General features: G+C 39.5%; 1 protein-coding gene across 1 annotated transcript; it reads left to right on the top strand.

The window, feature by feature from the left end:
- The first annotated feature begins 1,373 nt into the window (after positions 1–1,373).
- On the top strand, positions 1,374–19,160 carry PPP1R17 (protein phosphatase 1 regulatory subunit 17). The gene is made up of 5 exons (XM_005529942.3): positions 1,374–1,456; positions 8,879–8,979; positions 11,848–12,000; positions 13,337–13,498; positions 19,067–19,160. Exons 2-5 carry the CDS (start codon positions 8,898–8,900, stop codon positions 19,144–19,146), a joined length of 477 nt encoding a protein of 158 aa, XP_005529999.3. The 5' UTR covers positions 1,374–1,456; positions 8,879–8,897; the 3' UTR covers positions 19,147–19,160.
- Positions 19,161–27,487: the final 8,327 nt, after the last annotated feature.

The raw sequence follows: 27,487 nt of genomic DNA, 5'->3' as shown, positions 1-27,487 counted from the left end.
CGAAATAAAAGACATTTCAGTGAAAATTAGAGGGCTTTTTATTTAAAATTCACTGCAACAGAGAGGTCTGAACAATGATGGAGGTGGGCAACATAAAAAGCAAGCTTGGGCTTTGTATGATTTGAGGAATTTGAAGGTTTGGGGTTTTTTTGTTGTTTGGTTTTTTTAATTTAGAAATATTAATCTTCACCAAAAAATGTTTAGGACTCTCTGTTCCATTTTTTCAGGAATAATTTAAGCATTTATGAACTTGCTTTTAAAGGTAGGCCACTGAGACACATAAGCACAGGAGACTTGCACCTTGTAAGTTAATGAATGTACTTGTCTTTCCCAGGCACCAATGGAGAAAGCTCACAGTTCTTTCAGATGGTGCCTTTAGAGCATTTAACACGCTTGGCATTTTGTAGAACCACATATGATACATAAAGGATCCAAGGGTGTAGCACAGTTTGCAGGGCTGGCAATTAGCACTTTGCCCCTTTGGGTTTTCTGTACAATATACTGCTTTATGAAAGAAAGTATGCCATGCACTCTGGCACTTCTGAATTTCGGTCACTGAGAGTGGGAAAAGAAGAGAACAACAACTGTGAGCCATCACGGTTTGTATAGACAAAGGCATTCTTGTTGCAAATGAATACTAAGAGAGGAGCAGTTCACAGTCCCACCACAGATTATAGTGTTTCTTCCAGAGCTTTTCCAGTGTCAGGCATGTTTTTATTTCCTTCCCTCAGCTGAAACAGCAGTTCCATCCAAAGGCAAGGGCTAAAATAGGAGAGACTGGTTTCTGCTGGCAAACAACTGGCAGCCATGGAAGACTCCCTGCCTGACCCCATAAACACCATGCTTGTATAACCACTTGTGTTATACACACAAAAAATGCAGTCATCAGTGAACCTCGGTGCTGGAGACAGTGACCATCAGTTTCTATACTTACAGTGCTGTCCTGGGTGTGTTCCCTGCCTTCTTGCTCCACTTTTATTCTCATCTTTCCCCTGGGTCCCTGACGGCATCAGCTTTACTCCCTCCCCTTGTGATTTTCTTTGCAGCTCTAGACACTGCAGCTGCCGCTCACCTTTTGGCTCTCTGTGCCAAAGCTTTCACAGCCTCCCTTACTTCTTTGAGACCATCAGCATCTGTGGCTCTTGGTCATTGGCAGGAATGATACCTCAGCTTTGAGGCACTGCTGGTCTCCCACACATCTTGTTGTCTCCCCTTTGGCCCCTACAACTTGTGGAAAAGGAAGCAAACGGGATTAGGATCTGCTGGTGGGGCAGGGAGCGGTGGTGCTGTTCCCCAGCCTCCAGGAGGACTCCTGAGTGCAGCGTTGCCACAGTGACGGCTTCCACTTATCCCTAGATAAGACGGGAAGGAGCATCAGCTGCAGCCCCAGTCCAGAAAGATCCTGCAGTGAACCCCGACGGCAAACTGCACCTTCCCTACTACTTCACACCACTCAGTAAGTACTTCAGCCACACGTTTTTCCTCCCAGCTGGCTGGCTTCTTTATTTCCTTGTTTGTTTTGTTTTTTGGTTTGGTTTTGGTTTGGTTTGGTTTGGTTTGGTTTGGTTTGGTTTGGTTTGGTTTGGTTTGGTTTGGTTTGGTTTGGTTTGGTTTTTTGAGGGGGTGTGTGAATTTGTTCGTTTCTTTGAGTTTTTTTAAGCAGCAGTTAGTTGCCTTATTGCCTCTGGGGATGAGCAGGAAAGCACAGGATCTCCACTGGGAATCCACAGGGAATGGGCTGGGGATGGTCCCTTGTGAGGAAAGTTGAGGTATGACCAATCTGAGTCTGGGATTTGTGGATAGGGCTATGGGGCAATTTAGTTTTTAGAGAAAACTAAAGCACTAACTTTAACTGCTGGGACAGTTCACAACCAGATTTGTAAGTCAGCAAAGTGGAAACTGATATAAGGACTTCTTGTCTCACTACTAAGTCTGGCATGTGCAAGGGGTTAATTTGTACCTCAAGGAAAAAATTTGGGAAGAATGTATTTTTTATCTCCAAAGACAAAGACTTTGTAACCAGTACTTGTGCAAATGTATCTCGCATTTTTTCAATCAAACAAATAAATATTTTTGTTTATTTTACAAGTTTATTTTACAAAGTAATAGCAGGAATAAGTCCACCACCCAGTCACAATTGTTTGAAATATTTTTGAAATACCACCCACACTGTCTGTGAGAAGACACTGATCCCAGACAATTCTGTGGTACTTCTGCGTCCTTGCTATTATTAGTAGCAAAAGTTTTAGGTAGAGGGAGGCACTCAGATCAGGCTTTCAAATATCTAAATATTTGCTAAGAAGATTTAAATATGCTTTATAAAGGTAAAAATCAGAGTAATCTGACAATATGCCTGTGCAGAGCAGCCTACTGCCGAAATAACTGAAGAAGAAACTCTGTGCATTAGCATGAAGCTGTCTTCTGTACCCTGGAAGGCATATAGAATAATAGAATAGAATAATGTTAAACATATAGTAAAACTTGCAATTAAAAGTTTGGAGTGCAGAGCAGCAACACTGAGAATTTCTACTTGTAGGACGTCCGTTTTCTACTCTGACCACTGTAATCTTGCTTTATTTACATGATTTGCCAGGAAGCAGTTGTAATGGGGCTGGGATAGGATGGGGTAGGGGTGAAGGTGCATATTTTTTCATAAAGGTACCAAGTCTGCCTGCTGAGAGCAGATGGAAGAAGCCAAATGCAGCCAGATGGTGTTCCATTCCCCTTGACTCCTGACCTGTTTCACATGGCTTCTGTGTAGGGCAGATGTGTGCAAGATGGCTTCAACCAGTATCTTATTCCTTCTTTCTGCATTTGTAAATGACTTCATGCAAATAAGAGTCCTTCTCACACTATAGAGCCCTCCACAGGGGGCATGCTACAGAAGGAATGACAGGTCTCTCTCTTCACCTCCCAGATAGGTCTAAGGATGCAGGGAAAAAGGAGCAGGTAAGGATGCTTGGAGTTCACCTGTCCCTGCTTGCTTATGTGGTCATTGCAATCAGACAGAAAGGGGCAAGTCAATTTAAAATAGATTAATATTCAAACCCCACCAGGAAATTTTAAGTGCATGCTTGGGGGCAGAAGAGGCACCAGTCTTAAAGAGCAAACCCTCACACCAGAGCAGCTCTTTGGGCAGGGCAGAAAATGCTGCTTTTTGTCCAGACTGGACTGTTACTAATGAAGTCCAGCCTTTGCCTTATGTCTGCATTTGGCAGCAGCCTGTGAGATACTCCCTATTTCCTTCCATTTCCAACTATTGAGTACCCCAGCAGCAGCAAGGCCAGGCTCTGACTGTGAGGGCAAACAAGTGTGCACACTGTACCACTCCAGGACCATAGTTGCCTCTGTTTCTGCCTCTGCTTCTCTCTGTGTTCATAGGAATTGCTCTGGCTTCAGAAGATAAGTACATAGGGCCTATCAGGCTTCTGTGACAACATTATTACTGACTATAAAAATGAACTTATTAAATTCAGATTGACTGCTCTCACCCAAAAAGGATGCTCTCAAAAGTACTTTTATTTATCTAGCATCCTTGTCAACATGACAGTGTTTTTTTTTTAATAATTCTGCACACCCTGGAAATTAGCACGTTTTTTCTTCAGGAATTTGTCAATTGTAGAAACAAAACACTCTCCTGAACAAGAAAAAAAAAGTTCCACACACAATACGACATGCACCACATGGTCTACTGAAATCTTCAGAGACAGAGGTTGTGGATACCTTATAAAGGGCCAATTCAGAAATTCTAAGTATTCAATATACAAAGAAATCACAAGCCTTAATGTACAATGGTGAGGAGTATTGACATTAATACCCACATAACCCCTGTAAACTTTTATAAGAATTGTGTATCAGAACTTCATTTCTCCGTCTTATAGGTAAGAAAGATCACTAGATCACCTATGGGTGACTCATTTGAGAACTGCATTGTCCCTTCAGATTACACACAACTATCCATAGTACCTAATACCCATGCAGTTACATAGCCCCTGTAACCTTTCAAACCTTCAGAGAAGACAAGAAATTGAGATTTTCCCCCAAGCCACTTCCATGCCTAATTCAAGATCAAATGAAAAATAAGTCCAGCCCTTTCATTTTGTTCTCAAAGCTTTAGTTTTCTATCTTACAGGGTTTTTTCTCATGAGATTTCATTTTAAGTTTAAATGTCACATTATTGGACTGCCTTGAAAGATTTACATCATCTTATAAATATATGAGAGGAGGTGTACTGAGTATTCCCTAAACTCTAAGCTGATTACTTGTGACACACATCTACATTAAACCAACTGTGTATTAAAATAGTAAACCAAAACAGGTTCCTGCATCTGTCTCTAGCAAAGTATTTTAAAAAAATACTTTATACATATTTTTAAAATTATATATGATCATATATATAATTTAATTTAATTTAATTTAATTTTATTATATTATATTATATTATATTATATTATATTATATTATATTATATTATATATATTTTAAAAATATTTATAAAGCCTGGAACTGGTTGCATTAGTGAATTTTGTTCTGGAAACCAAAAATTTAAGCAAAGAATGTAATCATATTACTTGCAAGAATTTATGTTCTTGGTGTTTTAGGACTATATTAGTGAGTGATAATATAGCTTTATTTTGGCACTTTAATCAAGCTGGTACAGCAACTGATAATTTCGAAAAAAATTTTAGTATGTGCTTTAATCTTTCTAAAAATCCAAAGATGATATCCAGAAAGCAAAAAGTTCAGATATACCATATCTTACAAGGGTGTATGCCCAAAGGAGTCATGCTGTTATATGACAGCGATTCAGCATGAGATTTCATTCACATGAGGCTGAAGCAGCCTTTAGTAATACTTGCACTTTTCAGTCTGTCTTATCACTCATTGCCCTTCTCTGTCTGTAAGTAGAGCCAATCCAGTCTCATGCCAGAAGCTACAACAAGGAGCAACACAAAACTATGTAGGCAAAGCTTGAACTTGCTTAAACTTTTAGGAGATCATTTCATCTGTCTCTCTCTATCAGCTCTCTCTTTTCCTAGAAATAAGAGACTTGAGGTGCGACTTAGGCACATATCTCTGCAGAGAGTGGTACAGCCCAGCTGCACCATACCAAAGTCCCTGGCTAAATGACAACTGAATCCTAAATCATATAGAAAAATCTATAGCATCTCAGGAAGTATCTTCTATTCTGTGTGAATTAGCCTCCAATGTAACAATTACAGGTGCACAAAGGATAAATGGGGAGCATTATGTCAAGAGGCATAACAGAGTGCAAGAAAAAAATGCTTTCCTTCATCACATGAATAGCAAGCATGCGCGACCAAGGTGACTGAGGGCAGCAGAGTGTGCAAACTGTGCTAACATAAAGGCTGCTAGGAAAAGCCTTGCACTTAATGCATGAAAATCTGAGAACATGCTTCAATTTTTAAAGCCATATTAATGGCTTCATACAGTTCCTATAGCAGGCTACCTTCCCACAGAAAATGTTACTGGGGAATCTGTTTCCTTAGTGGCAGGAACTGATTTTACTGGGATGGGAAAGCACCATTACAATGGTCACATACAGCAACCTTCCTTTGGAGGAGAGCTCCGTGTGTAATCCGTGGTGACAGGAGTAACACCACTCACAGGTTCACACGCCAGAGACAATGTATATACACCTGAGATACCAAAATCCATGATATATTCTGGTAATTTTTATCTTTTCATTCTTTTGTGACACAGACTGTTGCAAAGTGCAGTGCTTTTCTAAGCAAGGCAATGCTGGCTTCAGGGCACACTTAAAAAAGAAAGTGGAGTGTCAGAAGTTAGCCTTCAAACCAGAATTTTAAAGCACTGAAGATACCAAAGGCTTGGCATTTGTGACAATGAAAATATGAACACAGTTCTAAGGGATGTATTTTAGAATAATATTTTCCAAACTATCATATTAAGAAAAAATAATTAATCAATCCTATATTAAGTCTCTACAAAACTTAATTTTTATTGGGTGAAATAATTCAATGAAGCAACTCATTGAAATCTAACCAAATTTAACTATATTTTTTAAGCCATTTCCAGTAAATATAATTTACTACCAATTTTACATTTAAACTTTGCTATCTATCCTCAGCCCTTTTTGCCTCAAGACATGTTAAAAACAAAAATGTCCATAGTGTCTGAAATAACATCCCTGATTTTACTGAAAACCTTGTAAACAGAGTATTCTTCAGAAAATAACACTTTAACTAGTCATAATATTTAGTCAGCATGCCCTAATCAAATCCAATAAAGTCAAATGGCATTGAAGAATAAAACCCGCTCAAATCACAAAATGTAGTGTAAGCCTTCATATGGCCAGATAATAAGTTTTGAATTCAATAAAAAGATGACTGCTTCATTTTGAACCACAGCTATAGCTTACTTATATGGTGAATAAACAGAGAAACCATGTCAAGGCGCCTCCAAAGATTTCTTTCTGTAGAGCCTTCCCAAATGAAGGATTTTCTTGCAGTGAAGGCAAATGAGCCTTCAGGCAGAATGACACTTTGGTACAGATGTGAGGCTGGACATTTCTATAGTGAACATCTGGAGGTGAAATCCCTCATCTAGGCCTGATTCACTAAGGCTCTAAAAATTTGTAGAATATTACAAACTTTTGTAAATTTTAAATAGTAAAACATAAGGGAATTAATCCCATATGTACAGTATCAGTCAACATCAACCTTTGATGTTGACATGAGTCAAATTTGATGCTGCCAGGCAGTTGTGGCAGGATGTCTACCCCACCTCCTCTCTACCACAGAGAGTTGGTCCATGAAGAGATAACCTAGGGGCTGAAAGGCCCAGCAAGAGGTCACCCCTGGTGCCAAAAGGGCTCAAACTTTAGCTAAGAATCAACATCTTAGTCTGGACAGCAGATGTGGGAAGAGATAAAGGAAATATTCTTGACTGAGAGACACCATTTTACAAACTATAAAAGATACATGAGTTATCACAGAGGTAGGAGCCTCTACACACACACCCTAAAAGTCTGGGAGACTTCTCCCTAGAGTTTGGACACAAGTCCGAGGTTACTTCCCTGGGGATTGAGGGAAAGGATCTCAATGTGTGCCTCACCAACAACTGGATGGTAAGATACATTGAATCCTAAGTTACATTATTTCTTTGCTAGCTGTAACATTAATAGGTACCTTTAACCTCGCTCTGTATATATCTACTAGTAGTCTCTTTTCTTTTTGTCTTTATCCTGTGTAGTATTAGTTTGGTTTAAGTCTTGACTTTAAATTAGTTTTGACTTTAAATTAGCTAAATAATTAATTCTATAATAGACCAAATCAGCCATTATTAAAGAACTTGTGAATGAGAGTGGACTTTGGGGTGCCAGCTGCCTCAATAAAGCTAATGCTTGCTGCCAGAGGCCTGGGCAAAAGGAAAGGGCTTATCTAAATATCCATCTGTAACAGCAGTGTTATTCCATTTATTTTTAAGTTACTGGCATTTAAGACATGTGTTTCCATCCAGTGAAGAACTACATCAGTGCAACCTTTCCTACATTCTTTGTGAATATTTTTGTGACTGGATTTTGCTCAAGGGTTACTTGTTCTTTACATAGATGCAAGTTTAGTCATGGAAATGAGATTAACTCCCCTACTGTTCTGTTTCTTGTCAACAAACAGCCATTGTAATTTACAGAGAAATCATAAGGTAATTTCTTTTCCTCCAGCAAGATAAAACCAAACTCACACAGTTTAGACTCCTATTTTCCCATCCTCCTTTTCACTGTTATTCTCCAGCTGCCTCTTTTCTTACCTTTGTTTTATTTGCCTTTCCTTCTCTACCTCCCCTTTCTCTATTTTTTTCCAATTATTTCTTTCATCCATTATTCATAATGTCTCCAGTCTTTTCCTCATTGCCTTTCTCCTCCTTACAAGGAAATCACAGTCTGCTCTTATTCCCTGAAAATGGAGAACAGAGGTTGTGAATAAGAAACCACCACAGCTGTTGCTGGATGAAGGCAGATACTGAGATCTCTTGGACTGCACCTTCAGGTTGAGGCTTGTTTCCCTTTAACATTGCTTTTGTCATTCTGTTGAGTTTCTGCTAAGCAACCATAGAAATGATCAGCTGTGAAAAATGGTCTAATTTTCTTCCTTCTATGGTGGCATCTGTGGCAGCCCCAGGATCACATCTCAGCTTGCAAGGTGCTGGGGAAGCTCAGGTAGGAGGATGGGTGAGGATGGGCTTCAACACCCACTGCAGCTATAAGTAAAAGGGAATAAAATATCTCAAACAGCAATCCAGTGAGACTTACAGAGCATGTACACTTATATAGCTGTGTGAAATGGGTTCCCATGGTCTTACCAAAGTGATAAGTAAATTTATTTCATGATTGCTTTGGGGTCTGTGGTCACTGCCCATCTTTCTGAAGGCAGTACTTTACCCCTGGTTTTTCTGGGGTATGCAAGGTTTCTTAGTGGAGCTGGACTTATAAGACTAAGTCAACAGAATTCATGATTAAAGCTGCTTCATATAATAAATACCAAATATGATCCTTGGCTTACAGTTGAGAAAAAAAGGAGAAGAAAACTGGAACAAAACGTCCCATTCCTTAGCATTTACATTGTGTATGATATAGGACTTTCTGTATGAGATAGCACTTTCTGTACGCTCCAAAAAAAATAAATGTTTTTCTGTAGAGCCAACCCATGCTAGTGTGGGTTGCTTACAGCAAGGTAGGTGGAAAAACAGGTTACTGTAAAAAATGAGGTCAGCAGACTGCTGAAAGACAAGAACTCCTCATCAGTCGTTAGGTAACACCAATATGTCTGTTTTATATCATGCTGCTGAATTTCTTTTTTCAATTTTTTTTTTTAATGTGGTGTAATATTTTCATAAGGGTAGAAAAGCCCACTACAATGATGTCAACAGAATGTGTTCAGCCACTTGATATCCCAGAGGACAGACTGGACAAGCAAGATTCACAGTGTAACCATTTAGGTAAGTGTTATTTGATGATGTCATTGCACTAATAAGGGGTGTTGTCTTCACATCATAAAGTCCTGTCTAGTGTCCATTTTTCCCCTCCAGCGATTCAACCAACCCCCCATGAAAACAGATAGATTACACCTTCTGCTGATGCTTCTAGTGCCAGATGGAAAGACAAAGAGCATTTTTCCTGCATATAAATATCAGCTGAAGCTCTAGAGTGAAGTTAATTAAAGTGGAGAAAGGAAAAAGAGTCATTGATCTTTTCCCTGGTAGAGCAGTTTCTTCATTTATACCACAGTAAATTGAAAGCTAGGCTATAGCTGAGCTTCCCTGAATATATCTTCCATACGCAATTTGAGTAAAAGATTTCAAGCATTCCATTTTCCATCATTGAGACAGCTTTCTAAAAATGTTTTCTCCTTCATCACCAGTTTCTTTTCTTGAAGCTACTTCATACAACTTTTACAATGAGCATACCAGGGTTGTCTTTGCTCTGTCACACTTCTGAATATCAGACTTCATGCTTGATAGATATGCTTTTTGCATATTCATGGTCTTTGCCTCTGTTTCAAGTGCTATGATTTCACTCTTATTTTACAAAATTGTCCTGAAGATTTAGCAACCCAGAAAGAAAAATCTGTTCACTTGTTGTTACCTTTGTGATGGCAATAATGAAACACAAATGCAATTTCACTTCCCTGTAAAAAAAGTGTCTCACCACAGGTTTTATAAATTTTGTTTATTTGTACTGCAAGGAAGGAATCTTAGTTCTGTCTCTGCTACATGACATTTCTAGTCACAGGCACCGTTTTTACAAATGCTGGTATACCAAGCATAGTTGGTTCATAAAATCGCTTATTTAAATACATATAGAATGAGTTTCATTATACTGTTGGGAAACTGAGGCGGTGGGAGGGTTAATGAGCTCATTAGAACTATGAAGAAAGCCTGTGAAGGCCCAGAGGCCATCCTTCCCATGTCTACCTGCAGGCTCAGAGACATAACATCTGCCTTAAATAGTGTGAGAGAATCTGGAATGAAGTCATGCTTGCATCCAAGTCTGCAGTCATGGCTTGGGTAATGGTGTGAGAAGCCCAGCTGAAGTCAAACAAGCAGCTTTTAAGAATTCAAAGCATTGGTTTCTGCAATGATGAGAGGTTCACAAATGAGTGGTTGAAATGCTTAAAGAATCATCATCAAGGTTACTGGTAAAAAGTGGGGTTTAATATGAATTTATGAGAATGCAGCTTTAACAAAGTGGAAAGGTTAATTCTATTACTTACCATGTAGACAAAGCATACATAAGTAAATTGGATTAGAAGCAATTTGGAATGATTTACATGAAGACTGGGATGGAAGAGGGTAAATGTGCAGAGGGTATGATACAAGAAAAGGGTGCAAAAGCACTTAATCATTGACTAATTTAATATTTTAAAAATAATTCAAAAGGATTTTCTACAATTATAACAGTGAGTTAATGACATACTCAACAATATTCATATCATAATCCATTCACTTGTGTGAACACATGAAAAAAGATGTATACCTCTATAACTACTAGTGTAAAGGTACCTATCAAAAATTCCCCTCAGGCTCAGTGCAATACTCATATCAAATCCCTTAGAGTTTCTCAACAGGCATGGGCTGCACCTCAAGGAGTGTGTGTGTGTGTGTGTGTGTGTGGTGGGGGGGGTGGTGTATCTGCCTAGACCTCATTGTCAGCAATAGTCTTTCAAATATTGCAAACTTGAGGGTTTGCAAGCTCTAAGAGGCATCCCCATCAGAGCCCCACTGTATTCCAGGAGAGATCAAACAGCCTCACTTTACACAGCTGTTTGTCACATCACAAGATGATTTTTCCCAAAAAGCCCAGTAAAACTAGTGCTATTACACTCAGGCAACAATACATTTTTCCAAGAGGTCTCATAACATCTCGGTACCATTTCAGTTAGGCTACGACTCAGGTAAATTACTTATCAAAGCCAATAAGAATGACTGCTTTTCCTTTGTTCCTTGCCTTGGCCAGACTGCTGATGTTCCTGCTATGGTCAGAATAGTTCCTACCTTTACCATACAAGAGCACCCAGTATGGTCATGGATGCTTCACCACCCAGCTGGCACAGTTAAGGGGCACTCCACCACTCATCTGATTCAACTAAGGCTTATCAGAAACTGCTGAGATTGCAGGGCAGGCCTAAAGAGGAGTTGAGGGAGGGGGATGTACTACCACAACAAGCTATCTTCAGTATTTTCAGTTTGCATAAGCATCCAGAAATACAGACTCTTGCAGAAAAAGTCAAGTTGACTTTTTACTCTGAGTCATTCGAGTAAAGGATTATTTTAAAGGGAAACCAAACATTCACCATAATGTTATGTAAATAAAAAGCAAATACCAGTTTCTCAGTAGCTCTGGAAACAAAGTTGAATCTTGAAGGGAACAATATACTGACTGCCTCATTTTACCAGTACCTCAGACTGACCCTATACATGTAAAACTTTCCTTCACAAAACTGGTTTTGAAGACACAATGCACACAGTTACCACTGGATGAAACAGGAGTGGCCATGGAACCTCTGCACACAATGATGCAGCCTTCCCTCTGACATGTAAACACACAAGCTGCCCACAACTCTCTGTCTCCATTTTATGTCTACTGCCAGCAACACAGGACTACCTAAGTCACTTGACTCCCATGTGGTATGGAAAGGAGCCCTCTTTTGTTTGCTTTCTAAATATTTAAGAGATTTTTCTTCCTGGGAATTTTAATTTACTTGGATTAAAGCACTATTATCAAAATGATTCTTTTCACCATCAACCTAAAAAATAGGTTTTTTATTTCCCCTAAATTTCAATTTCTGTTGTATTTTCTCCCTGCAGAAGATCTTTCAGAGCAGCTGATTAAGAGCTGTGACCTCAAAAAAAAACCAAGAAAAGGTAAAACCCTCACAGCTTCCCAGAAGATTGAACAGGAGCAAAAGAAGCCAAAGAGAAAAGATACACCGGCTTTGCACACTCCACCACCTCTAACAGGTGAGTGGTAAATCTCTCGACTTTGAAATCCCAGTTCATCTCTAGGGACTGAAGCTGGGTGAAAGTCCACAGAATGTTCATTCAATTATGTCCTCTTGGATGTCTTTCTCAAAGAAAGTTGGAGGGTTTGATCTCACTTCTAGGAGTACCAAGGTGGATAGGTTTATGCTCTGAAAACCATGCTCCCGTGAGCTGATAAATAATGTCAGATTTACATGTGAAATTATGTGTATTTATTGGCAGCTGCTGAGCCATACTAGATGTCCCAATTGGATATGGTCCAAAATCAAAAAGGATCAAATCCAGCCCCTGCACTTTCTCATGAAACTTGCATCCAGTGCACAGCGGGAGGCTGGGGATGAGACTAGGAGTAGACTGGTGAAGTACACAAGCCACCTACAGGATTTTCCTCCTTGAAATCATAGGGCTCATGTGTTTATGGGGACTCTGGCAAAGGGTAGGCATTTCAGGAAGCCAGAAAACATCAGTGAAGGGGCTTCTTGTAGGGTGCTCCCTGCTGTGGCACAAATACAGGTGTCTGAGAGCCAAATGCCACCAACCCAGAGAAGGGAATAATAAGCAGGAGACTGCCACTGATGCCTAATGATCCAAAAACAGCAGTGGGAATAAATGTTTGTCACTCAGCTAACAAGCACTCCTTGTTATAAACTACAGCGAGAGAGCTGTGCTCTTATATTACTGAGTTCCTCTTCCCATGCTGCACATACACAGAGGAGTTAGCCAGTAACTACTTGTATGCTTCTCCATATATCTGCAACAATTCACCAAGTCAAAAATAAGCAACTGGGATTTTCCAGTATTTGTAATCCAGATATTGAATTTGATTTTGTTCAGTTTTCACATTTATCTTCCATTAGCAATTCTCTCTTAGGAAGAGCAGCTCAGAGGCTGGAGAGCGGTGTTTTCTTCCTGCAATTGTCACACCATAAAGAAAACATTCTTTCACTGGTTAAAACAGCCACTTCTGTGTGGTCACATTGCTCCCAATTAACCTCGAGTATCTGTGTGATTAAGCTACTGTGGTAACAAGTCTAAAGTTCTGGAACAGGAGATTACACTCATCTGTCCCACGATTTCTGATGGGCTGCAGTTTAGTGCATTATGTACAATCAGAAGCCAGCTGGCCTGATAACATTGTTTTCTAGAGCCTATGGAAAATAATTAATTTGAAAGAAATGTAGGGTAGGTGCATCATGCAGCAGATCATGCAGTTGTGCAGCTGTACTTCAGAGTAGTCTTTGGGAGAGCTACACAGGTGAAAGTTTCTTCAATGTAAATAGTCTAAAGTAGCATTTTCTTTATTTCTTAATTACAGCCATAGTTTCAGACTCATCTGAAAATCTGCTGAAAAGGTATGGTATCACAGAGAAATCACAGAGAGAAAGAGTGAGACCAGTCTCTCAAATCGCTGAACTGGAGCAGAAAAAGCCCAGAAGAAAAGATACACCTGCAATACACATCCCACCTTTGATAATAGGTAAGAAACTTAGGTAAAGATCCTCCTAAGAGGCAGCAAAAAGTGGCTAGTGTTAGAGATATACTTGGAAGGCTAAAAGGAGGTTGCTCTCTGCTCAGTGTACTTAGCAGTCCTTCAACTGGACCTATTTGGTCTAAGTATATAATAACAGTGGGGGTTCATGAAAAATCTAATACATATCCCATGTTCAAGTTCTGGGGATACAAAGGACAGGGAGAAAGAAACAGCATTTGGTCACTCTATTATCTCTTGCAAACTGCAATCCTACTTTTCTGAAAAGCCAACTCCTGACCTGCTTTTCAAACCTAAGCACATAGAAATTTTTAGGTCACCAGCACTAAAATGCCTCAACCTGGAGCAAAGCTCTACTGATCAATCCCCTCCTCATTCTGCAGTCCCTGACATGCACTGAGGAAGCCAAGTGGTGATGAACCTCTCATTAGCAGCACCTTAATGATAATTCTGTGCTTCTGGCATGATGTGCAATACATCCTATAGAAGGGAAGGGAAGGGAAGGGAAGGGAAGGGAAGGGAAGGGAAGGGAAGGGAAGGGAAGGGAAGGGAAGGGAAGGGAAGGGAAGGGAAGGGAAGGGAAGGGAAGGGAAGGGAAGGGAAGGGAAGGGAAGGGAAGGGAAGGGAAGGGAAGGGAAGGGAAGGGAAGGGAAGGGAAGGGAAGGGAAGGGAAGGGAAGGGAAGGGAAGGGAAGGGAAGGGAAGGGAAGGGAAGGGAAGGGAAGGGAAGGGAAGGGAAGGAAGGGAAGGGAAGGGAAGGGAAGGGAAGGGAAGGGAAGGGAAGGGAAGGGAAGGGAAGGGAAGGGAAGGGAAGGGAAGGGAAGGGAAGGGAAGGGAAGGGAAGGGAAGGGAAGGGAAGGGAAGGGAAGGGAAGGGAAGGGAAGGGAAGGGAAGGGAAGGCCTATCATGGATCATTTGAATAGAGCTAACCTGCTTTTTGGGTACAGTCAGGAGTAAGAATTTAGGAACGTATACTAAATAAAGATGCACTGTGCGTTATGATCATGTCCCCTCTTTTATTTAAATTAAGAAGTGATGAAGGAAAAGAATATTTATGTAATTCTGATTACCTAGTTATAGCACATAAACCAACCTTTTTAGAGCAGATGCTAGAGACAGCTGAAATGCAAGACTCAAACAGAGGTTGCCAGCTCTCAGATGGACCCATACTAGTAGTGTATCAAATGCTTACCACAATCAATAGCAAGATCATTACCAATGAATCACTTTGCAAACTGATGAACTCCAGATGTTCCCAGTCGAGTTCAGGATTCAAAACTCAGAGAGCGATGTAGCCCAGAGAAGGCTACAGAAGAGGTTATAAACTTTCCATGGACCACTAGCAATTTCAAGGGAAAATCGGCATTTTAATTCAAAACAATGGAAAGGGAATACAAATGGGAACTCAAAATGGTAGTGATTTGTATAAAACTTCTTTGATATGATGCCTCTGACAACTTGTGAAGAAAATGTGCTTTACTGAATGCAGTTTAGAAATTCTGGGTTTAAAGGAGTGAGAAACATGTTTGATTTGGGAAACATTTGTAAGCTAGTCTTTCTCTGTTTGCTCTTTACATAAATAACTTAGCCTCCCTACCTCTGCTTTCCTAGCTGTGTGTATTATGAAATGCAACTCATTCTGCAGACCTATTTTAAGGATTGTTTATTTGATTGTTCTGTTAATATTTGCCAAGGGATCTGGCTAAAGGAAACAGAGGGTAAATATAATGTAATCATAATTTCCCAGCAGAACTTGCAAGTACTTGCAATTTTTAGGTAGACTCTAGAACCACAATGGCTCACAAAAACATGACTGTTTCTGTTAGTAAGCTAAAAACTAGGCAGAAGAATTTTTCTTAAATCATCTATTTGTCAGGTGCTACCTAGATCTAAGCCATACCTCCTGGGCTACAAATCAGAAAAACAGCAAGATAGCACATCTACAGACTGCCTAGGGACAGCTCCTGCAGCTGAGTTGGGAAAGGCAAGAGGTGAAGGGTTAAACTTTCATTCTTCTCACCCAGAGGTTTTCAATGAAGGTGTGTTATTTTCCCAAAGGAGCCACCTTAACTGGTTTTCTGGGCTTGAGAGAGAATGAGGGTTTGAAACTGGTTTTACTAGTTATCTCTCATTTGATTAGGAAACCTCAGTCAGCCACATTTCAGGAACCGCATTCCCATATTTACACATGTATTTACATTCTAGCTCAAATCCACAGGCCTGAAGGCCTTTAATTTAGTTAACAGACTATATAATGCTAAGTGGGAATGACAATAGAGTGTTCCTGAGCTGACTACGGGCTTGGATCAGATTCAAGCCATTTACTGTCAAGTGATGCAGAAAAAATGACCATTAGAAATCTGATTATATTTTGTCTTCTGGTCTAATTCTTCTGGTCTTCTTGCCTTCAGAAAGACAAGGTGTTGGGTGACTGAAGGAGAGCTTGCCACTGAAGGAGACATCTGCCCATGACTCATGTATACGGACATGGCACAACATTAACCGTGCCAATTAGTAGAAGTTTGAAGGCTGAATACATTTAGAATCCTGACCCTTGTAGAGATTTCAGATAACTAATTTTGTAGCCCCCTTTCTTTATCTGCATTTCCCAATTGGATTGGGTGCTTGCAAGGTGTAAAACTTACTCTGCTTCTCACTTGGACCACATGCCACCCAGTAGATTCATTAATTTTCTTCATGGTACCTTTGACTTGCTTTTGTTTGTGACAGAAAATCTCTCTGGCCACCCAAAGGGAGAGGGACTGTCCTAGGAGTGCTGGTCAAAACAAAGAGGGATAACACATCTTCCATTTTAGCTGCATTTACAATAAAGTATTTGTGTGGACAGCTATTCAAGAGAACACTCTATTAATTAAGCTCTTTTACTAGAATTAAGTGGAGTTTCTTGAATTGGTATCTCCTAGTGGTTTGCAGGGCATCTGAAGGGGAAATATTAGAAATAGTGACAATCCTCATTATCAGGTCACAAAAGATACTTATGCCTTAAGATTTTAGCTTTTATATTTTTCAAAACCTGTGCTGCATTAATGCATAACTCCAAACTCCATATAAAGTGTAGTTAACTGTCTTCACATTTTAGTTAGACAAAATAATCCCTCTGGGCCTGTGATCCAAGCACACATCACAGCCTCAGGCCCTGAGATGTATAAACAAAAGTGAATTGGGGCGGAGCAAGATGGGGAAATATGGCTTCATTACCTGAAGCTGTAATTGGAGAATTAACCCCTGACATGCAAATAGACCAAACTTATATCTGTCTGAAAAACCTGTGACCACCATCCATCTTGGGTGTAGCCTCTGTGAGGTTTTTACACTGCCTAAGGTGTAGCTACTGAAGGCCTTTAATAAATGCCTACTTTATTCTCTTAACTCTGTCTAGCCTCTGTTCTAGGTAGCCACTCCAAGACATCCATACCATGTAGCACTGAGTGCTGCTTACTTCAGCACAACTAATAAGGAGACAGGACAGAAAGGTTTGTCTATATTTACTTAGCTCACATAGTCCTGCTGGGTGTTCTTAGGTCTCCAAGTCTGCAACTCAGGTTCTGTTTTTCACAGCAGTTCCACAAAAGCTTAGTTTCTTTGTGTGCACTACCAGATGGAATAAATCTGAAAGTAAATAAGTAGCAAATATTGGACCAGCCTTTAACCAAAGGCCTTTCATAGAAAATCATGGAGCCATCATTGGTGAATTTCAACCAGCAGATTGATGTACGTTGCTATGCATCTTGAAAAGTAAATACGCATCCTTAGAACAGGAAGGGAATGGAATTCAGGCATTTAAATACATAGGTTACTTTGCCTGGTACAGGCATAAGTCTGCCACAGGCAGTTAATCACTGGAAAACAGATCCAGAATACAGGATCTGAAAAGCTCTGTACAGACAGGCAGCATCTTAGCAGACTGTTTCTGTAATTCTCTCAATAGCAAATGCACATAGATTGGATTTTGTCACACATTTGGAGGTACATTTTAAGCATATATTAGTTATGTTTTCCCTGTTCCTCAAATGGTCCAGGATGTAAAAACCAACAACAAATAACCCACACTCCCCTTTGGAGCACACACAACCCAAACCCCAAAGACAAAAGGAAAAAAACCATGCCTGTATATGCCTAGGTTGCCTATAGGGATAGAAGTCTGTTTGGGAATATTTACATCCATCTCCATAAAATGGCATCATTCTTTGCTGTCAACAGCAATAGTTACTTAATTGCTGCTTGAACAAATGAAGTGCTTTGTGTTTCAAATTTACATTAATTTATGCCTTTCAGTTTATCTCATAGTGCTGCTGAAACCAGCTAGTTCACAAGAACTGCATGTAAATAAAGATGGAGCTAACTTAAATGAAGTGCAGTATAGGTCAATATTTTCATTAATTTGTCTCCTCTGAAAAGACTCTAGATTTGAAGAAAATCTTCCTCTGTGGTATTATCCTATTTTCAGACCTGGTCAAGACTGAAAGCCTTCTCTTGAAAGAATGGTTGATGCAGAAAGAAGCAAAACAAGTTGATTTGACAGAACAGCATGGCTGGCTAGCCACCAGTAGGAGATCAAATTTAAAAGGAGAGATTTCATTGGTCTCAAAGCAATGGTGTCCCTCATCCTGGTTATAGACAGTTAACATCCACACCAAGGCATGTGGGCATAAAATCCATCACAGAGGTCAATTGATTTTTATTGGAAACAGGCAAGCCCAGCACAGTATGTTAAAATATTTAACCTATGTTAAAATAGGTTTCAAAAACATTTTGTACTTAATGTGTTGTTCTTGCATCACTCTTATTTTTTTGATGTGGAGAGCAGTTACAACTTTTGTTATACCTTGGTATTTTACAAAACCCTCCAGATCCCCAAAGGCAGACTTACTGGTTTAACAGAGAAAAAGAGAAAGAAAGACACAGAGAAAGGAGAAGAGATAAATTTCTGGGATGCACAATCTACAATCCAAGTCTATTTTCACATTGTTCTTAATTCAGTAGCTTTTGCAATTTACTGATACTATATCATTTCAGTGGAGATGGCACTTGTCATGTGGGTATTTTAACATCTCTTTTGTCACCTGCACTTGCAAAATCTAAGTATTATGGCTATATACATAGAGAAAACATACATATCCACAAAAACTGTTTCTACCACAAAGATTAATTACAGTACTTGCTTCATCATGCAATCTCTTTCCCTTATTTAGCCACCCAAATCTTTCTAACAAACAGGTTCCCAAAAGAAACATCAGTCTCTTTTTAAAGGTATCAAAAATATGCTGGACTTAATAGTGCTTAATAATTTTAGCTAAAAATGCAGTGATTCAGCTCTAGTTCACTATGTATTAGGAGACTGAAATGCCAAAAAGAAATGAGGATAACTCACATGATGCTGGAAAACGACATTAAAATAAAAAAATAAACAACTGAAAAACTCTCTTTAGCCTTATATTTTCTAAAAAGTACATTAAATCAACTCCTCTTTTCACCTTTTATTTTGTTTGTTTGTTGTTTGTTGTTTGTTTGTTTGTTGTGTTCTTCTCTTTTTAAGGCACTAAGCTGTTTATAGAAGAAGAACAAACGGTGATTATGGAAGATGAAGAAAAGGATGGAGACACAATCCACAGTTAGATTACAGTGATACATCAATAATACAGTGTAAATAATCATGGGTCATTCAAAGTGGCAGCACGTTAAAAAAGATCTTTCATCTTTATAAATAATTTTCTCAATTGTACACTTGAATTTAAACTATTATCAAGTGCTTACCTGCTTACTCATAATTCCCAGCAAACATCACTGGAGATGATGGCAGAAATTTCAGTTACACAGGTTTTGAGGATTCTGTTAGTTTACTACAAGTAGCTTCAGTGCATTTTTGTCAGTGAGGAATCCACCTCAGATCAGATCTAGCTTTTCACAGTGTGGTACTCACACAGCACCTGGCACTAGAAGTGGTAGTTCTGAGTAGTATAACATCAACTAATGATTCAAATAGCTTTTTTTGCCTGACACTTTACTTCATTTGTCCAGCTTTCCTTTCCTGGAGTAATACCAACCACAGTGAAAATTTCCATGTGCAGAGCTGATGGGATAGATGGAGAAGGTGAGAGGGCAAGGATTCAACTCTAGCCCCTGAAATGAAAAGCAAAAATTTCCTCTGCCTGTATCTGCTCATGACTTGTGTCTGTAGGGAGGAAAAGATAAATTTACTGTAGAATTAAAATTTACTCCTTAGGGCTCTCAGCGTTGGCAGACACTTCAAACAGGATGGAGGGCAGAGATCTCAGAGGAGAAACATTAGGGAAGTGCAACACCCACCTGTTACACCAGTGTACACAATTGTCTCCACTGGCTTGGTGGAAGATATAATAGTTGGATATTTTGTTGTAGTTGAATTTGATATTGATATTGATATTTTGTTGAAAAGTTGATCCTTTTCCTACAAATAATTTATTTTCACATCTGCTTTTTAAATTGAGTCCTAGGTAATCAGTCAGGAGAGGTTGTAAAGATTCAAAATCACAGCAGGGAGGTATAAATTGAGTAAAAGGAATGATGTTATTCGATGGCATATGCTTACTGCAAGGTAAAAGAGCATCATGTGACTTTTTTAATAGTTTGCCTCAATGATCCAAACACTAATTTTTTTCACAACCAGCTACAGCCTTCAGCATTCGTAGAGAAATGGGTATTGGTAGAATATCTACCAAAATATCTACCAAAAAACAAAAGATAGAACTGGTCACTTTTTGCTTGTCTTAATAACTCTGGGCTAGATGGAGTAGCACTGCCAGCTGAACCCTTAGGGAACTAAGCAGAGAGGCTAAAGATTATCTAGCCTGGCAGACTGAATTTAGTCATCTTTTTAACTCACTTAGGCAGACAGCTGAGGACCATACTAGTTTGGTATGAACTCCATTTGCCACTGTGATTGACCCAGCATCTTTCATGAGAATGCAGTCCATTCACAAATGTATGTGAATGTATACTCTCAAGATGTAACCAATGAGCTTACAATAAATAATTGCATATTAAATTGTACAAAAGGTCTGCTATATTAGTAATGGGATGCCTCTTACTTAGAAAGTGTACTTGCTTTTATCCCATTAATTTATCAGTGAGAAAAGATAATATTTAAAATATAAACAACCAATAGTTCAAATAACAATATTAATATAAAATCCCCAGTAAAGTATGTCACAACAACTACATGGCAAGAAATATGTATGACTCAGGTCTATCTTTACCAGTGGAGTTGGTGAATATTTTCAGTGCATATGTAGTGAGTTGACCTTGTCTAGATACCAGGTACCCACCAGGCTGCTCTATCACTCCCCTTTACAGCAGGACAATGGAGAGAAAATACGATGCAAACCAACTAGTAGGTTGAGATAAGTCAGTTTGCAAAAGCAAAGTATAAAACAAAAGAAAAGTAGAGGTTTACTCATGCATAAGCAAAAGGGTGTTACATTGGGGTCACAGTTTGGAGACGGGCACAAGACAGGACTCACCGAAGATCATGCGACAATCAGCCAAGATTTACTGATAAACACGACCTTTTATAGGGGTTTCAAAATTCCCACACTTACCCACCTGATTGGTCGGGGTCTCAGCACTGCCCAGCTCCCTGGCCAGTTAGATGTCTGTGTTCAGGATAGAATGGGAGTGGCCGGGGTCCCCTGATTGAGTTGTAATCCAACCTATTATTGTTTCATCCAGAGACTTGTTTGCTTCCAGACTGGTCAGGTCTGGAGCTCTGTTATAGCCAAATTTATCTGTGCAGCTTCAGACTGGCTGCAGCTGTCACTAAAGGGAAAACAATATCTACTTCCCATCAGCAAGTGTTATTCAGCCACTTCCCAGGAAGCAGGATTTCAGCTTCGGGAGTGGTTGCTCCAGAAGCCAAAAATGGTAGCATAACAAATGCCCCCCATTCCTCCTCTTCCTCATAGTTTTGTATCTGAGCTGATGTCATATGGTATGGAATTTGGTTTATTTGGGTCAGCTATTTTGGCCTAGTTGCATCCCCTCCCAGGACCTTGCCCACTCCCAGTCCCTTGACAGGAGGCATGGGAGAGAATGTTAGAGAGACAGCACCAGTGCTGCTCAGCAGCAGACAAAACACTGGTGTTTTATCAACACCTTTCCAGCTACAATGCAAAGCACAGCATGTGAGGGCTGCTAAGGGAAAATTAACTCTGTTTCAGCCAGACCCAATACAGCACAATACAGCAAGAGTGAAGTGTGGAGTCCTGAAAAGATCCAAATTAACATCAGCAATGAATTAGCCATGAAAATCTACATGTTTAGACATGAAGGGGCTTGACAACACAAAGCAGGAGTACAGATAGGATGTGACTGACTTTACTGCTCTGAAAAGAATCTGTTTCCAAGCCTGGGAAATGCTGACACATTTTAATGGGAAATAAAAAAAAAAAACCAAAAATTAGCATCCTTTAAGCCTAGCACTGTATATTGCTCAGCAAAGAGGAGTCACAGTCTGAGTGACATCTCTGATGGCACAGCAGCCTAATTTACCATCCCTGTACTGATGAAATTGAAGCCCAGCAGAAGAATGCTACTGTTTCCTTAAAAAATGGCCTATTCACAGCCATTTTATCTTTTTTTCTCCCCACGACCAACATGAGCAATTAAAAGTAATTTTTCATTTGATCAATTAAATAGGAGGTTTTGTAATGTTCCTAAGTTATAAGGACCTGTTAGTAAAAATAATGCCTCAAAAAGTGCTTCATCGTTATCACTATCTCTTTGAACATCTGAATACTAAGAGCAGCCTGCCTCGACATAGGAAAGTAAATAGGAAGGCAAAACTAGAGAGAAGGAAGAGAATGAAAGAAACTCTGGCCATCGCCTTCCCCCCCACCTCCCCTCCACTGCTACCTTCCAAGCCTTTTTGGAGCTGTGAAAAGAACCTAAAGCCTTCAAAAGCTGAGACACCACCAAGCCTTGGGTGCCTCCAGCCTGGGGAAAGCAGTAACCTACTGTGACACACAGGTGACTTGTGGAAACCCTCCTCTACTCCTGCATCCTTTGGTGTGAGCAAGAAGAGTGGACCAAAGTCAGCTGCAGGGACCACATGTTTCGCCCCCCACCCCCCTCAATGAAAATATAGCAAGTGTGTTTGGTAAATTATCCTATGCTTGTAAAGTAATCTTAGCTTTTTTCCAATTTTTCTCTACTTTCCCCTTTCTCTCTCTTTGCCTCTTTTACAGTTAATACAGTGAATGTATAATATATATATTTTTTTGTATTAACATATAACTTCTTTTGAGTTTTAATTATATTTTGGGGAATATTTGAACCTGAAATTCTTTCCACAATACACAGAGATGAATGCTCCTCCATAATAAAGTGGATTGTAGCATTTAATCATGGGACATGAATCCCTTAAAACTAGAGTGCTGATTCAAATAAATCAACAAATTGCTAATTTTTATGATTGGTCATTTTGTGTTAGAGAAACAAAGCAAGATTCCCTTATGACTTTTCTTTTTTTTTTTTTTTTTTTTTTTTTTTGGTCAGTAAAGTGCTTTGCAAAACATTGCTTTTTGATGAAATTAATGCTTTTTGGGCTGGTGGACTCAAACCACTGGAGAGAGGAGATCCCCTGGCTGTAGTGGGAAACATTAATCAGATTGTAGAAAGCATGAAAAAGCTGCTTGTTTACAAATGATGCATGATAGGAAGTTAACACCATTGTATGAATCCCCTATGATAATGTCTGTAGACCCTGAAATAGTGATACCTCTTATCAGAGGCCACCCCGAAGCTACAAAAGCCATAGGCATCCAGCTAAAAAGGACAAATAGAAAGCCTCATGAAAGAGGTAAGAGCTGTAGCCACCTTGGAGGCAGCTATTACCCCCAAACATAACTGAGAATAAAGTAAAATTTGGACCTGGGAGTAGGTGGCACAAGAATTAATTATGGAAGAAAATATGACCTAATACCTCCAAATACAACTGATGTTAAATCAACTCAGCACACAGTGCAAAACAACTGTGCCTCCTGTAAGATTCCAAAAGGCAATGTCCTCCCCTGGGCAAGGAGGATGAGCTAACACAAGGGAAGAACACAAGGAAAAAGAAATATCCTGTGGAATGTGGGCTTACACAAAGGGATCCCAAAAACCTTAATGGATGGCCAACCCACTAATAAATTAGAGATATTAAATTGAGAAAGCCAGCAAAGGAGAGATAACAGTAAAAGCTATCCCTGCTACAGTCCTTCCCTCAAGGGATCACAGGAAGGGAATGTGACAGGAAACTCCTATCTTCATCCCAAGAAGGTAAGCCAGGGGACAAAGGGCTTACCAAAAACTACAGAGGAAACTTATTAATAAGCTGTCCTGTTGGTACCCACAAAATCCCTGTAACTCTTCTAGTAGATACTGGTGTTCAAATGTCTGCCCTTAAAATTGAAGACACCTCTTCATGTGGAATCAGTGTATACTTCTGGATCATTTTGGATACACACAACTCCTGACAACAGCAAAGGTAAAATGCTGGTTACCAAGAGAGGAGAAAGCAGTTGAAACCCTAATCATTTAGGGTAAATTTCCTACAGATTTTTTGGGGCTAGACCTTAAGGGAAGGTCTTGGACTAATGAAGAAGGAAAAATATGGGCTTTAGGGGAGGAAACCCAACATCTGTGTTTATGAAGTTCTGCCCCTGCTTTTCCCCCCTCCTTATGCCAATTTCCCCCATCCTCCAATGCCAAACCTTACCCCTTACCCTTGTGAGACAGTGAAGGAATCACCCCAGTTATTGGAGATTTGAAAGAGGAACAGTGATTGCAACACATTCTCCTTACAATCCTCCTGTCTGACCAGTCCACAAGCCAAACAGCAATTGGAGACTGATGGTGAACTATTCATGTCTTAACTCAAATTTGGGGCCTGTCACCACAGCAGTCCCAAATATTGCTGAGCTGATAGCTACTATACAGGCTTATAAAATTATGGCCCCTATTGGTGTCAAGGATATGTTCTTTATGGTTGCCCTGCAGGAAGAGGATCAGGAGCATTTTGCTTTCATGTGGGTGAGCCAGCAATACACTTTCACCCTCCTCCCACAGTGACTTAAACACTCACCCACTCTAGCACATCATGCACTGGCACAAGAATTGTCACTCCTTCCTCCTGCACCAGGAGTAAAAATATACCAATACATTGATGACATTTAGGTAGCAGAAGATGAAATTTCACCAGTACAATCAACACAAACAGACATTATTAAGTATCTAGAGTCCCTGGACTTATATATTCCTCCTGAAAAAGTACAACCCCCTGCTCAAGAAGTAAAATTCTTTGGAACCTGGTGGAAAGGAGGAATTGCCTGTGTTCTCCCTGGCAGCCCTCACCCACCTAGACCAAATTAAAACATCAGAGACAAGAAAGACCTGCAGCATGCTTTAGGCCTGTTGATTTTTTGGAGGAAACACATTCCTGATTTCTCAATAATTGCAAGGCCTTTATATGATTTGCTATTGGAAAAGGCAAAGTGAGATTGGACACCCCTCCATGATGAGGCCCTACAACTCCTAATTTTTTAAGCCAATATATACCAATCACTAGGCCCTATACACCCTACTGATCCAGTACAAATTTGCTGGGGATTTGCAAGCTCTGGACTCTGCCCACACTTACAGCAGAAAGGACCTAATAGTCTTACCAGACCCGTAAGATTTTATTTCTGCAGTTTTAAAGATGCAGAAAAACAATACTCTACCTGGGAAAACAGCTTATTCATGGTTAATACTGCTTTTCAGAAAGCAGAGAAAACTATCCACCAACAAACACTAATTTTAAGAGGACCTTTTAAAGTCATCAAGCCCATTTTGGCAGGAACACCACCCTCAGATGGGGTGGCCAAACAAGCCTCTGTTCAAAAATGGTACACTCAAACTGAACACTGAACAACCACTTCAAACCTTCAGGTGGGAGCTAAGTGCTTCAATCAGTGAATAAAAGACTGATTGCAGTCAGGAGATTGTTAATGGTTAATAGTTTTGAAGCAAATTACTAATTACCCTCTACCCAGAAACTAAGATACAAGTCTCCATTTACAATAAAATTGGGACTAAGGGATTTAATGGTCTTACACTTTTAACAACTTTCAACTAAGGATTACAGGAAGCCCATCACTCATCTTAAGGGGTTGTGATGAGCATTTCTATAGTGCTAAATATTAGGTTCATAGGTTATGGGAAACAAATCCAAAGAAATATTCATGATGTTTGTAAACTCACACTTTATTCATAGATAAAACAGAATTCACAGGCATTGAGTTTAGCAAAACTTACATTGAATTTTTGTCTGGTTGAAATTTTGTCTTACTGGTTAATAAATTGATAATTGTATAATGCTTTGACCAAAATTAATTGATACACTTAGATATTATAACAGATTCTCTTCCTGTATGTTATACGCAATTTCCACCATTTGAGATTACACTTTTTACACATGGCCTTACAGTATTCTTGTATGCAGAGATACTGCCCAGGAATAGCATCTACAAGCAAAAATCAAAAATGCATGTCAATGCATAAATAAAAATAACAACAATAAAAATTTTGGTTTTCACTTGTATTTAGATAAATTCCTAAACAGATATTATTCTGTTCCTTATATTTTCCCTCCCCAAAAAGTGATGTGGTGCAAACAGAAATACCAAAATTTTGGCAGTATAGGTCTACAAAGAAAGAAAGAGTGAACATTTAAAGCCAGTTTCTACTCCATGATATTGGCTTTTGGTCCTACATGAGAGAGAGATAGCGTGCATCTTTGGAGATTTTCACAGCCAAACTGGACACAGCCCAGTATAACCTGCCTTGATGAGCTATATATGAACATGCAAACTCCAGAGCTGTGATCCAGCCTTAGTGATTCTGTGACTGTAGTCTGGGACTTACACTAAGGTGGCTGCCCAGTGATGCTTAGCAGGTCTGTGAGAGATAAGGAAAAAAGTTAGTGGTAAGGAAGTGATGTTACATTAAGGTAAAAATTCACAAAAAGTTCACAGTAAATTTAAGTTAGTTTTAAAACCATGACAATAGGGTGCCAGAGTAATGGAGCAATGAGGAGTTCCCAGGAAATTCCAAAAACATAAGATGTGAATACTTGAAAGAGTCCTATGCCTAACTCACTGCAGATTTTAACATTCAGATTTTAATTCAGACTTAAATTCTTTCCTAGGAAAAAAAGAAAGGAAGAACTCTTCAAATAACAAAGCACCAAACTTTTTTCCATAGCTAAGAAACCTAGTGATTACAGCTAAGACTCAGTTCAAAAATGGACTAAAGAGAAAAAAAGATTAAATTTTCAAGTGTTGATAGTTGCAATGACTTATTGATAACAAGTTTAAACAGCATCATAAGCCTATGATAGTAAAACTTGCTAAAAGGGACAGACTTTTTTCTATGCTGGGAGCAATGATTAATCTCAGAAATCATAAATACAGAAGAAAGCTGAGTGCGCTGAAAAGCTGGTCCTCCTCCAAATACAGATTTTATTTGTGAAAAATTTCCCTTTGTTGTACACTAGATGTCAGGGTTGGACTGAGTAGATGAGCCCATCCATTTCATCGTACATTTCTATACATCAGGCTGGATGCCACAATTAAGTGGTAAGCTTGGGAATTATTTTTGTGAAGCATCTGGTGTTCGCTAGAAGCTGTCTGCACAAACATCCTCTCTCCTCCACTTGGCAATATTTTATTTCAGCCAAAAGCCCCAGGCATTCTGTGATATTCCTATACCAGTGAGTGTCTGGCAGCATTCTTCACCTTCTCCAGCTCCAGGAAAAAAATCAACAAATCAGACAATGCCTCTGAACCACATGGGTGAACAGACACATTCTAGAGGCAACTCTATTAAATAGCAGTGCAGCATAGCATGGATATAGCTGGAGAAAAGAGGGAGCAAAGGAACCTGACCAGAACTCCAATAA

Source organism: Pseudopodoces humilis, chromosome 1 (genome assembly GCF_049639895.1).
Source record: "Pseudopodoces humilis isolate 2021_Gansu_Grassland_sample_001 chromosome 1, ASM4963989v1, whole genome shotgun sequence".
Classification (NCBI taxonomy): Eukaryota; Metazoa; Chordata; class Aves; order Passeriformes; family Paridae; genus Pseudopodoces; species Pseudopodoces humilis.
Note: the sequence above shows the minus strand (reverse complement) of the source record. Positions and strands in the feature narration are given on the sequence as shown.

Coding starts and splice junctions, on each gene's coding strand:
- PPP1R17 (XM_005529942.3), top strand. CDS start 8,898: ATGATGTCAACAGAATGTGTTCAGCCACTTGATATCCCAGAGGACAGA. Junction 12,001..13,336: donor CACTCCACCACCTCTAACAG/GTGAGTGGTAAA, acceptor TCTTAATTACAG/CCATAGTTTCAGACTCATCT. Junction 13,499..19,066: donor CATCCCACCTTTGATAATAG/GTAAGAAACTTA, acceptor TCTCTTTTTAAG/GCACTAAGCTGTTTATAGAA.